Genomic DNA, 13,768 nt, shown 5'->3' with positions numbered 1-13,768 from the left:
AGATAATTTAGCTCTTCAGTGGTGAAGCTATTTTAATGATAAAAATTGCAAAGTTTCTGTGTTGCTGAATGCGTGCAGCGCGGCCTGTGTGAGTGACTGTCTGAATGTGTGTGCGTGAGGAGCTACAGTGAAGAAAGCACATTAGTTTGGAACTTCTAATTTTTTTTTTTTTTTTTTAGTGTAGAGTGTTAGTTTGTGCAATAACCTACCAAAAAATTTAAAGATGCTTTGCAATGTAAATTTATGGGCTTTAAAAAAAACAAGAAAACAATCAGAATATTGTACCTGGTTTCCCACCACGCCGCGCATATATAGGCATGAAACCTCCAACACTATATTGGCCAGTATTTCGGTTTCATTGTTCAACCCCTGTATGTGCTTTAACCCATTAAAACCCCCTGTATGTGCTTTAAGTGTGTCCAGGAAACGGATTCTCTTTTTACTCATCTTTTTCTTTCTGCATAATAGAGAAATGAAACATGAGACTTACCTCTCCAAGTCGTCATCATCTTCACCTCTCCGTCTTCTTGACCTTTCAGCACCAGGCTTATCGTATTCATCAAAGTCATCATCTACATACAGACAAGAGAACCAAGCACATTCATCTTTTATTATTATCATATATATAACACAAAATTTCATGTGTAATGTAAATAATAATAGTACATGCTCAGACCTTGCAAATAATAATAACATCTCAAAGTATTGTGCTTGAGATCTTAGGTTTGTTCGTTGAAGGAAATATACTAGTCTTTGAAGAATGATTAATCTTAAAAGGACAATTCATTGAATTTTTTTTTCTATTCCAGAAAAAAATAAAAAAATAAATTCAAACCGTAACCAGTACAGATGTTATTTAGAAGAAGCCACTGCAAGATTACAGTTATTAGGATATTTACTTTCTAATTTACAGAATATTTGTTCACTGTATGAAATGGAAGTTGCATTTCTATTTCCTATTGTGACATATATCAGAGCTTCTCATTCAAGAAAAAATGTAAGGCGGGACTTGACTGTCCATCAGGAATTGATTAGATCGTAGTGGTTTGCTATTGCTGTGATCTCATGTGAGTGACAGGTTGTCCCGCCCTCACACCAGTATACACATAAGGGAAGTTATTTTGATAAAAGTGCACATTAATTTAAAAAGAAATAAAAGATGTGCACAGATATATCAATTATAATAAGTAGGTAATGCAATACAAAAATCAATAAGATTAATAAATGTTGATTTCATGGTGACTTTTAAAGCAGCACATTTTCCTATGTTTATAACCCAAATCAATCATTGAACAAGAAAATAGCATTAAAATCGTATTTGCATCTGTGCAGATGGCAGTGGTATTGTATGATTGACAAGTTGAGGGGATCACTAACGTTACTCACTAACTGATAGAAAAACAACATGAACCTCTTTCTATAATACATTACTACAAAACACACTTGATATACAACCACGCCAATATTTAAAATATAAACACATACGAGTGACAAAACAGTCCAGTTGTGATTAAATACTTGATTTTCTAAAAATACATCATTTACGGCACGGTAAAAACAACAGTCTCGCTGTCTGTCGAGACAGCACTAGAAATGCTTAGTACATAACTAATTTAGACCCAACCTAATTGTACTTTACACGAACAATTATTCAACCACCATAAACAATAAAAATCATTAGTTATCCCTTGCATTTTTGCATAAATACACACAGGGAACGCATTCATTGTAACCCTTCAGCTAGCTAGTTAGCAACCTCAAATGAATAGATATGTGTAAATGCACGTCTGCTCATGACTCACGACCATCAATATGACACAATAAAGTAATAAAAACAGCCTAACAGATAGTCGTGGCATAAAAGTAAACTGAGCTCAATCTGTAAACCAACAGCAGATCTTAGAAGCTCATCAAATTATGGAACAAAAGCAGCTAACTCGTTACCGCTAGCTGGGAGCTAAACTAAGTGTAAATTAATATGACGTATATATCATACCCCCGACATTGGTCGCCATAACCCAAGACTGTATGGTATCTTGGAGACTCTGGTATCTCTATAACGTCGATGAGTGCATTGAAACTGGTTTAAGTGCAGCGCTTCAGGCCGATAGCTTAGCGTGAAATCTCCTCAGTCTGAGCTCTGAAAACATCTGCACAAGAATCATGGCGACCGGACTGAGCCGCGCTGCATCATGGGTATGAAACTGCAAGGAGGGGAAGTGCCAACGTTCAGACTAGCCTGACGTATTTTTGTTTTAGCTTTCCAATGAAAGTGAAGGTTAAACATATTTTAATATTGCGCGACATAAACCAATTAAATGGTATTTGCTATTTACATTACCTTCTTTAATCATAAATGCATTCTGCCTCAATAGCCTACTTGGCTTATTGATTGATGATGGGTGTTTAGAGGGTCAGAGTGAAGATTTAAGCCTCCATTTTAGATACAGTTAACCCTGAGGTGACAGATGATCATGTCAAGTAAGATCTAAAGTAGGCAGATGCAGATAGCCATTTCTTCATACTGAGTGAATGCAGGAAAAGTGGGACACTTTTTGTTAAAGGGGTGGTAAAATGCCCTTTTCACAAGATGTAAAATAAATATCTGATGTCCCCAGAGTGTGTGTGTGTGTGTGTGTGTGTGTGTGTGTGTGTGTGTGTGTGTGTGTGTGTGTGTGTGAAGTTTCAGCACAAAATACCCCACATATATGTTTATATAGCATGTTAAAGTTGTCACTTTTTGAGGGTTTGCAAAAACGCACCTATTTGTGCCTGGCCCTTTAAATGCAAATGAGCTGCTGCAGAGGGAGGGGTTTCAAGTGCTCGTGTGTGTTAGCAGCTCCGATTACCTCAGGCAGACACACTAAAATGACAGAAACTGTTCTACCTTTAAAGTCGGCATGAAATCAAAATTTACCCTATTTACTTTGTTAGCGGATATTACTAGTCTTGTGGTGAACAATTAATCTGTGCAAGTTAATACACGGAAAAAAATTGTTTGCCGAAGTTATCTTTAATCAAAGTTTGAAAAGTTACTTCCGGGTCTGGAATGGTTCTTTTTCTGATGACATAGGTTTGACGGCTTGGGTTGCTTAAACGCTTAACCACTCCCCTCAGTAACCGTTACTCTGCTATGGGCGAGAGATGGAGAGGAGCAGCGCTGAAGTAAAACCCTGCCCTCTGTTCAATATTCCTTTTTAATTGGAAATGCGTCACAACACTTGAGAAAAGTCGTTTGCAACTTCCGGTTCACGCAGACTTTAATGTTAAAACGGAGTCAGACAAAGATAGAGAGACTCAAGAAGAAGTGACAACACGTAGAAGCAACAGGACGTCTCTGAAAGGTTAGTTGATGAATTTATGTTGCTGATGTGGAGTTATATCTTCAATTAGGATTTTCTGTCATGATAATATATACATCGCTTGTATAGGAACTGTTGTGAGATGCACACAGAGTGACTTTCTATTGTATGTGAAAAGACGGATGCTAAAGTTTGAGCTGAATCACAAATGTACTCTTATACAACAACTTTTCCTCTTCTCAACATGGACTGCGTGTTCCCAGGGGCGGGTTTATGTACATTTTAGGGTTGGTGATGTCACTAACCCGGGAGGAATGTCGTGTAGTCCCTACCAGCCATTTGTTGTAGTCCTTTTCTTTAAAAGCAAATATCTTCCTTTGCTTTGAACTTTGAGCGTTGTAACTTTGCAGATGTTGTTTATGCTCAAACAGCAACATTTCACACTAACTAAAGTTAGAAAAGTGAAATCATATTCAACCACCCCTTTAAAGTACAATTTATAGAGATGTTTTTTTTCTATTCTTTATTACTTTTTTTTTTTTTACTTTAATGTCCAGCTATTATATTTCAAATTGAATACAGGCGTATCTAGACTGAGACTAAAATGCATGTTTGAGCAGCTTTTTTAAATGAAATCAACTTGTCTTGCACTATTATATCCTATTATGCCCTTTTAAAGTCTTGATTTTGTTTTCGGGGTATAGCCTAGAAAGAAATAGAATATGTTTTCATGCTTGATTGTTCAAAAAACACATTATTTTTCACATATTTTATGACATCAAAGTACCGCGAGAGCGATTGGTTCTTAATTACTTATCGACCGTCATAAACCGTCATAAACCGACCGGTCTGTGCAGCGCTGGTTCAAGACAGGGTTCAAGCATAGACAGTATATAAGGGGTTCAAGTCCAACAACCCTTCCGATCATTTTGATGAAGCCCCTCCTTCCGAAATTGGAAATGCGCTGTGATTGGTTAGCCGGCCCAGTGTGTTGTGATTGGCAGCGCTTAGCGCGTGTTCAGCAAATGCTCCGCCCCTCCATCACTGCGAGTCTGCTGGGGGGTATTATCTATGGGTATTATTCCAGAAAGCAAGGTTATCTTACCGTCAATTCTCGGTTGATTAAACCAAACCTTCCTTCCTCGAGGTATGTTGGTTCCAAAGTCGCGTCCGTAAGTAAGTTCATCCAACTCAGAGTATGTTCCTGTCTATGGTAACTTATGTTCATGGTTAACAAACACACCAGGCATCCTTAACATGGCGTCGAATCGAGGAGTCACCGTGGAAACGGACGCTAAGAAAAAGCCCGCCATACTAACTTCTTTATTCTTCTTTTGTTAAATGCTGATTTACTTGTGCATATCGCCTCCTATTTTGGTGGTTGTGCAATCATTTTTCAACCTTTTCGTATAATAATATGTAACGTTAATCGCTGTGAATAAGAACCAGCCGATATCGTTTGTTTGATGCTAATTAGCATGTAGAAAGGCTGATTATTCTAAATACAGTATGTGCTTGCAATAATATGGCTATATAAGTTAATTTTTTGTTTAGTAATTTTGCTTCAACATTGCTTGAAAGGTAAGATATTGATATAATATCGTATCGTCTTTTATTATATAAATACATTATAGCATATAAAACGTCCAGTTGCAAAAATAAAAAAAACCTCTGAATGCAGAATAACGATGTGTAAGATGAGAATTATATAGTTATATATTATGATAAAATTAACATTACCTTATTGTTTTAGTAGCGCTTTATCGATATTAAATTGTGTGCAATAGGTCACGCATGCGCTGCACACCTCTGAAAAAACAAACCTTGGAACAGAAGGTTGCAAAACCTTCGGGGAGTAGGCTACTTACATACCCTGAAAGTACTCCGTTTTTGGAACCAGAAGTTGAGGTTATCCGCTTATTAAACATACCCAGGTTTCTGGAATACACCCCTGCTTTCTGGAATACCCTCCTGCTATAGTGTAAATATTGAGGATGGTGTCAGTTTCAAACCAATTCGAGCCCGCTTCAGACCCTGACAATGTTAACGAACAAGAGGATCGTGCAGAGCGGATTTCATGCAGAGTTTGCAAGCAAGGATTTCACAGGACGTTCCAGAGTGGTATGTTTTTATTTATTTATCATCATTTAATCGTGATATTTGTTGGAAAACTATGGTTAGTTTGGTTAGTTGGTTAGCTGGAAAAACTATGGTTACTATGGCAAGGAGCTTACAAAAGCTACAGAAAACAAGCTGTTCTCCATAAAATGTGCTACGCACAGATAAACGTGGGTGTTATAATGTTCAGGAACAGTTTTTTAAATAATTTTAATAACTCCAAGTTCATCAGCCTTAGGAAGGTCAAACAAATTAGTCTTTTTAAATGTTGTGTAAAAAAACAGTGTATCTTTGTTATAGCGACAACACTGTCTCCTCTAATGCAGCTCAACCAGGCCTCGTCCCCTTTTTACGTATTCCATGGGCGGAGATTATTTGAATGAGTAACACTGTGACTTCATAAGATCCCAAAAAATGTGCTGTAGTCCAAACGAGCCGTTCGTTGTAGTTCTTGGAAAATGGATTCTGTTAAACAAAAAGATCTCCCTTTGGAGTGGACTTTGAGCTTTGTAATCTTGCAGATCTAGTTTTATGCTCAAACAGCAGCATTACACACTAACTAAAGTTGAACAAGTGGAAAAGCATAATAGGACTCCTTTTATATGTCAATGACGTTGTTTTGTCTGAAGATGCACACCAGTAATGTTTTTGTCTCAAGATGCACACCAGCAATGTTTTTTTTTCTAAGGCACATTTATTAAAGCAACTTAAATGTCCTAAGATAACTAAAGCCTACTCCTGGCTTATTCTATGCCCTGTCTGTGAAACTGGGCCATAATGTGTTATTTGCAAGTAGCTATAGGCTGCCAATTAAAAACACATAATTTATTAACACGTATTATCAAACAAACATATTCAACAGCATATTTAACAAATCCAAAAAGCCAACTCGCTGCATGACCACGCTGAACGCTGTGAGTGTGTGCTAGAAATCATGGTGAGAGAACATTGTGCTTGTATGCTTTTCGTCTTCAAACCAAACTTCAACTGGCAAAGTTTAAATCCCGTCTGGCTAGCGCGCTTCCCACAATGTCCACACAATAGGTCAGTAGGTGGACTAGGCTTTCTTTTGTGGCTGTTCGAACACATTCGACCACATGAGCGTCTACAATACGAAAGCAATCCGGTCAAAAGTGGACAAGCTCAAAACATTTTAGACCCCGTTTACACATGTACTTAGTGTAGTCCACTTTTGATTCGATCAACCAAAACATATCTTAAGACCAGGTGTAAACGGTGCCATTTTGCTCCTCTCCTTTCTTCACTCCACAGATTGAATTTCATGCCTCGTCTTCCTTTCTGCTCTCTTTTTCCTTTCTTCCATCTTTGACTTGAATTTCCTGACTGCACACTCATTTCTGATTTCTAAAAAAGTAGAATCACTATAAAATAAGCAGTGAATGTCAATTTATTTACTGAATTTGAGTATTGAAGGTTAAAGATCGTCCATGCAGAATCCATACTGGCCCACTTTATTTAACTTATTCGGCCAAAGTTGGCTGGCAATATTTAAACACCTTACAAGAAAACTATTCTTCGCACTTTATTCCTTGTAACTGTAACAGACAAAAAAAGAACTGTCACAATAATATTTGTTTGCATTCAGTGAGCAACCTTATAAGAAATGCAAATCTTACCAGATTTTAATAACCAGTGTCCCTTTAATTAAAGATGCATTGTTTGCTCTTAAAGTGAACGAGGTGAACCCATTGAGCACAGTGCATTCAAGCTTAAATGGCCCACTTTACCTGTATAATTTTCATGACGTTAATTTAAAATCACTACATTTCATTTAACAGAAAATAAAAACCTCTTTGAAATTGTGCATACACTTAAGAAAGGATTACTGCAAGATATGTGAGAAAATATGTTGTGCAAGTCACTATTTATTGGCAATGCATTTAATAAACTAAATTGTTCCAATAAAGTGGGAATTAATTTTTCATAATGATTAAAAAAAAAATCCTAAAGAACCTTGTGGCAGAATCATATTTTTGTTATCAATTACTCTGACATGAGTATATTAGACATATTTACCAATAATGTTTGTACATGTTTTTTTTTAAGGCAGGCTATTCATGTCAAATTAATTATTCAAATGAAGCCTGTAGTTGGAGGTTGGTAAGAATAAAAAATATATAAATGGAGCAGATTTGAACAAATTTGAGTGACGAGTCTCACTGAGACTCACTCACTCTTTTATAGTATAAAAAACAGAAATATAAAGAAAGTTACATTTGACCCTTTACTCAACTCTCTTTTTAATATTGGTCTATGTTATCCTTTTGTGATGTAATGCAGGAAATTATTTAAAGCCATAGGCTACGGTCGCGTGCAGAATAGCTAACAAATTATATTATGCCGTTTGCTTTTCACATCCGATTCAAGAGTTTACATCCATATTAGCGATGTCTGCATGATAAACCCGATTCATCCCCACCTCCAATCTTATTTCTTTGACTGCGTTTCCTAAAGATTATTTTCTCTCTGCATCCATCCGGGGAGTCATTCAGAGGTTATCATTTTTTGGGCTGTTGTTATTGGATATCGTGCTCAAATTCGGGACGCCATTGGTCTGGTGCTTGTCAGTCTGTGGCGCGCCGACGCTCGTGAACGCGCTGCGCAGACAGTGCACGACACGTAAGTGGCCAGAGAGTGTCTGGAGTCTGTCTGAAACTGATAAAAATGGTGATGGAGTTTATCCAGAGTCTCGCTCATAGTCATTAGAAAACAAAGGGAGACAGAGCGGAATTTTACAATCATCCAACACTGTAGTCATTTCGTAGCTTGACAACTAGCTTCTATTGTAGCGCATTTCAAAGTTTTATTCCATGTTTTTCACCAGACAGACAGTTCATTAATTCACAGGTAAGATGATCGTGGTGGGGCGCAAATCTTTTTGTCTAATACAGTCTGCCGTTGTTATGGTGATTGTGTTGTTCACGAATATATTAGCTAGTACTTAACTGTGTGCGATGTTGCTTAATCATAGCAAACAGGACGACGCATGTAAACCGCTGATCGGATGCAGGGTGGTCATTTTAATGTGATTACATGTTACCGCATGTCGTTCGGCGGGATGAAGAAAGAGTTTATCGCGATCATCTCTTCAGACAGATGACGCACCTGTGCTCACGTGAGCACGGTTTCTCATTAACCCCATGAACTCGAGATGCCAAAACAGTGTGAATATCAGCGTGTCAGGAGTCTATACAGCACGGTAAAGATCATGCAGCTATGCGCAAAGTCGTCTACTGTTTATCCGCAATTTAAGGCCCGTCTTTGTGTGTGAAGTTTCCGGTGGAGGACTGAGTTGTGTTTAGACTGTTTTGCCAAAAAATGTGGCTATTTGAGGTAAAGAGCTGGTTAGTCTAGCGACAGTATGTAGGCTAGAGATAAAAGATATTTGGCAAAACTACTACCCAAACAAAAAAAACTGCCAAAGGCTCCTTACGCGTTTCAGTGTCTGTAATCATACGATGGCGCTAACATGTTTTCTAGTCATGATATCTCCGGCGGTCACAGCTCGCAACTGGTGTCAGTGTCAGTACAGTTCTGTTGCGCGCTTGGATGGTATCGTCCAAAAATGGTTCATTCCCTAATAGCGAATATATTACACAAAAGTTAAATATTGCTATACATTTCTCTATTTAAATAAAAACGTATAATAAGTCCCCGCATAAATACAAAATGCAACTCGTTGACTTTATCCACTCGACAAAAGTACAGGGAAGAAGCAGGCTAGTTGGAGCAAAGTCAAGAGTTGTATGAAACAAACTGTTTGTTTTTTTTGTATGTTGATTTCAAACACATAGTTAAAAACGGTCATTACAATAATTTTAGTGGATTTTAAATTCTATATCATCATATAAGCTGTTGGGTGAAGTGTACATAATACTGGCATACATTTAGACAAAGAATTATGAATGGAAAATTTGCTATTATTTTACTGAAAGGTTGACTTTTTTTTTTTTTTCAGGAATTTTTATCATGTTTCATAAATGTTAAGTTGGGGCAAGTTGTTACATTTTGGAAATGTTGCAAATTTATACAATCTATAAATTACCATAGCCTATTTGTTAATCAGAACAATGGTTTGAGATTTTTGTTTGTTAACATGTTAATGTTACGTGTTTGCTGTTAAATTCGAATGCGTTTAATAATTGTTTTTTTCTTTTTCTTTAATTTTGTTGAACCGTCAGTAATGGGCTGTTTATTGGTCTTTGTAACGTACTCCATATAGGCTGCTGTAATGTGACAACATGCCCCACCACAAAAGGTCAACGTGTGTTTAATAAACTGAATTTTTTTCATCGACAAATAATAGTAAAAATATTTTATATCTTGTTGTATGGCTGCAGAACATACTGAGCAATATTCACTGGGGAAACTTTCCCCTTTATTTATTATTTAATGAGTATGTTTATAACGAGGCGTTGTCTAAGTAGGCTTTTTTAATCCTATTTCGATCATATTTTTGTGATGCCATATTTCCTTGCTGTATGTAAAGGGTATCAATTGATTCTGGCATTATATTGTCTTTATCATGATTCGAATCATGAATGTTAATCAAAATGTGTCAGGATTCATCTGTGGCGTGCAGACCAAAACATTTCAGATTAATCATTTCTTAACTTAACTTTGCATTTACCGGTCTGACCTTTTTTGAGTGTTAGAATAGGTCTGTTTTCTTTCTTAAATTGTTCTAAATCTGCCTTTTTTGACCGATTGTTCATATTGGTCCAGATTTGAAAAGGCACCATGAATCTGTTGCCCATGTGCTTTGCATGCTCATGCATTCATAGTTTTAAAGCAGACAGAGACATCTCTCTTTGATATTGTTATAAAAAAGCAGTCATAGGACTCAGTCATATTCAAAACAAGATGGCTGCTTCACAGGAGGCACAAGGATATACATTGGTTGCTATAGTGGTCCCTCCCTCCCTTATATCATGTTTTGAGTGCGTGTAAGTGTCTCAGCGAGAGAAATTGGGACCCTGCACTCACTGATGGTATCATGCCCTATCCCAGAGGTGATGTGCAATCCAAAAAAAAACTATAATTCATACAAAACAATAATATTGTATTCAGTTACAATAATTGATTAGACATAAATGTATACTTAAAAAAAAAAATGTCTTCCCTTCACTGGTGCATATGAAATGTAATTATAATTCATTATATTTTCGAAGCACAAATAAATTACAAGTAAAAAAATAAAATAAGTAGACCTAATTGTTGAAGGTCAAACAAGGTTATGGTGAGAAATTTCATATTTCTTGTTGTAGTAGATGGCATCTAGGTTTTATAAGTTCTGTTTGTGTATAATGTAATGATTAAAAAAATACTTATATGAGACATGAAAATATATATTTAGAATTTTAAGAATCTTATTTTGCTATGTCTCGTATAGGCTATGATTAACAGAAAGCAAGAGTTCCATTCAAACAAAAGCTTAGCAACGAATTACAGAATAATTTTGCTGAGAAGACATACTGTGCTGTGAAAGCTTCTGTTATCTTAAATACAATTTGCTAAAATAACACATGCAAGTTGATGATTTTTGTATTTTGCAGTATGAAGGCAAAAGACTAATGAAATTGAGCACTGATTTTAATCGTAGTAATTTTACAAATAAGCTTTCGCGTTTATGCTTTTTTGATATGGGTATCTGCTATTTTGTGTTTTTTTAAGTAGAGTATATTAGATTTTGAGGCACATGGTCAATTTAGGTGTGGCTCATGAGACGCTTAAAGAAATCTGTTGGTTAAGTATTTTTGTAGCCTTCAGCGCACACTGATTTACAGATAGCCTATACTTTCTGCCAATTTGAGCTGCTTAGCACATAGGTGTTCATTTTGAGGCTTTCATTGTTGTAATGTTTTGATGGTATTATAAATGCACCGCTGCACACTTCTGAATATCAGTTCACCTTACAGGCCTATCTGTGTCCAACCTCAGTACTCCATGTCATGGTTCAACTGATCAAGCTGTGTGTGTGGAAGTGTGAGCATGTTGGTTTAGCTCACTGGACCGGAAAACGTTTGGTTGATGTTTTTGAAAATTAAAAATTGTTGTCCACATCAACAACCTGTTGATGGAATTATGTTCTTACTATCTATTTCAAGTATTATCAGATGTTTCATCCTTGCACAGTGATATAAATTGCTTTAGCCATCTGATATGATTTCCTGTTTATTGAACATGATACAAATTACGAGGTTTTTAAATCAAATATGGAATAAAAATGTATGTAATTTAATTGTGACAACATGTGTAAAGAAATCTAAGAGTAATTATGACACTCAATATAACGTCAGGACTCCGGTCTGTCAATTGAAGTGAATATATATATATATAGATATAGATATTTACTTATTTATTTATATTAACTTTTATTAATTTGAATTCTTTGTGTTTGGGCTTTCTTTATAGGCAGGAGGATTCGGCTACACTTAAAGGTGAAACCGGTGTTCTGGAGTTGTGCTGCCGTGCTGACGGTAGGTTTAAAAGGGCATTTCCCACCCAGTACTCTGTGAAGCACATTTGGGCATGTCATGGAGAGAGAGGTGGAACGGCAGGAATGCAGAGATGTGTGCAAAGGTGCGATTATGAAAGCCTACAGGCTGATGAGTGTGCATCAGAGAGGCTAATGCTAACCGAAACGAGTCTCTGTTTTTCTTTGTCAGATGTGACGTTTGAAATGTTGCTGAGTAATCGCACTTTCAGCTTGGCACACCAATCATTTCCAGTACTCGCTTCTCATACACATTTCTAACTGATTTCTTCATTGAACATAATGATTAGACAGGTTGATTTAATGAACAGGTAAAAAAAAAAAAAATACTGTACAGACAGTCTGGCATAGAAACAGCTTAGAGTTTAAATGTGGAGGTTACAGGGAGACTCTTTACAATAATACTTTTTGTGGTTTCATATGGATTGTTAAAAAGCTGCAGAGTTCCTTTTTTTTGTGTGAGAAATAATATCTCACAAAATGAAGATGGCAGCCATTTTTGTTGCAGTGTCCAACAGCGCCCCCCGGGTCTCTCTGTAGCTCTTGTGGAGTGAGCTTATGGATTTGGTGTGTGAAAGAACAAGGATCTCACTCTCCTGCATTGCTTGCATATATTCAATATCAAAGCCACAATGGCATTTTAAAGGGATCACTGGCAGGCAGCCAAAGCCTAGAGCCTCTCTCTTTTTGGTGGCTGTCCTGGCTTACTTGCTTTCTTCCTTTTACTCATGTCCTCGTGCTGATGGCAGTGTAACGTCTGACTCTTCTCAAAGCTTTACCCAAGTGCTGGAGCGAGACATTGGATGTATTAGGACAGCTGCCTCCATTTTAGGGAGGAGTTTTGCAGAGGAAGATGGATACCCTTTCCACAGTACCAGAATTTGCAGCGTGAATCAGTTCAGACTTGAGGCATCGCCTGCAATTTTTAGCTATTTTTGGTCATTCAATGTTCGTTTGTTAAACGAATGTGATAGATTTACCTGAATTTTACCGCGATTTCTCTTTTTTTTTTCTTTTTTTATGAGATTGTAAATTTGATGGAACACTATGAACGGTGCTGTGGGTGCACATTTTACTAGTCTTCAATTGAAGCAAATGTGCTTTTTATTACTCTACTTTTGACCTTCCGCATAGCTATGATGACATTTGTAAAGATCTCTTTTTTTGCCACACACAAAGATTTTTTGATCTGCTTTTTAAATGCATTTTTGGGGAGTGATATTGTTTGTTAGTTACAAATATCCAAATAAAATTGTGCCTTCAGGCTCTGAGGATTTCACTGGTAAATGATGATGTGCTCTAATCCGCTGTGAAATGTTATTTGTCTTATTTCATTGTATATTACACAGGCATGTTTAGATTTTTTTTACCCCTAGGTAGCACATTAGACTGATAGTAAAATATTAAATCACACATTACTTTAGCAGGAATAACAATATTTTAACTAAAAGTTTAGTCCTTGGATTGTCCCATTTACGTTGTGTAGTATTTAAAATTCTTTAGTCATTTTCGTTGAATATTGTGTTTTGTGTTCCCTATCCATATCTCTATCGTTGATGGTTTTCGTTAAAGATGATTTTCATTATGTACTAGTATTTCTGTTGTAAATAGCACAAATAAAAATATGTGCACATTTTGTTGTAAATGTTCATTGACGTAGAGAAATCTAGGAAAAAGGAATGCGTTTTGAAAAGTTTAGTGTCTGTTAAAAATATAATTTTGCCAATTCATGTAAATACAGTATTTGTATTAATGTTAAATAAATGTAATCAATATATTTTGAATTGTTTTGATAAATTGATGTTGTCTTGTATTCATGAAAAACTAAATT

At 36.4% G+C, this 13,768-nt stretch overlaps 1 protein-coding gene and 1 long non-coding RNA gene across 13 annotated transcripts in view; one reads left to right on the top strand and one right to left on the bottom strand.

Annotated features, from left to right (window-relative positions):
- rbm33a (RNA binding motif protein 33a) overlaps positions 1–2,192 on the bottom strand; it is a 74,526-nt gene extending 72,334 nt beyond the window's left edge. For all 5 annotated transcript variants that reach the window (XM_079604870.1, XM_079604871.1, XM_079604867.1 and 2 more), the window contains exons 1-2: positions 1,997–2,192; positions 491–572 (exon numbers count right to left, since the gene is read on the bottom strand). In XM_079604870.1, the coding sequence (XP_079460996.1) occupies positions 491–572; positions 1,997–2,015 (101 nt within the window). In that variant the 5' untranslated portion in view covers positions 2,016–2,192. The remainder of the gene's footprint in view (positions 1–490; positions 573–1,996) is intronic.
- Positions 2,193–4,391: 2,199 nt separating this feature from the next.
- The window catches only part of LOC306985206, a 39,897-nt gene continuing 30,520 nt past the window's right edge, over positions 4,392–13,768 (top strand). For 3 of the 8 annotated variants that reach the window (XR_013794769.1, XR_013794770.1, XR_013794771.1), the window contains exons 1-2: positions 8,074–8,288; positions 11,860–11,920. This is a non-coding gene — a long non-coding RNA (uncharacterized lncRNA). Of the gene's footprint in view, positions 5,424–8,025; positions 8,289–11,855; positions 11,921–13,768 lie in introns of those variants that run through there. The other 5 variants (XR_013794764.1, XR_013794765.1, XR_013794766.1 and 2 more) reach the window with 4 other exon arrangements.

This window comes from Phoxinus phoxinus (genome assembly GCF_949152265.1).
Source record: "Phoxinus phoxinus genome assembly, chromosome: 2".
Taxonomy (NCBI): Eukaryota; Metazoa; Chordata; class Actinopteri; order Cypriniformes; family Leuciscidae; genus Phoxinus; species Phoxinus phoxinus.
Note: the sequence above shows the minus strand (reverse complement) of the source record. Positions and strands in the feature narration are given on the sequence as shown.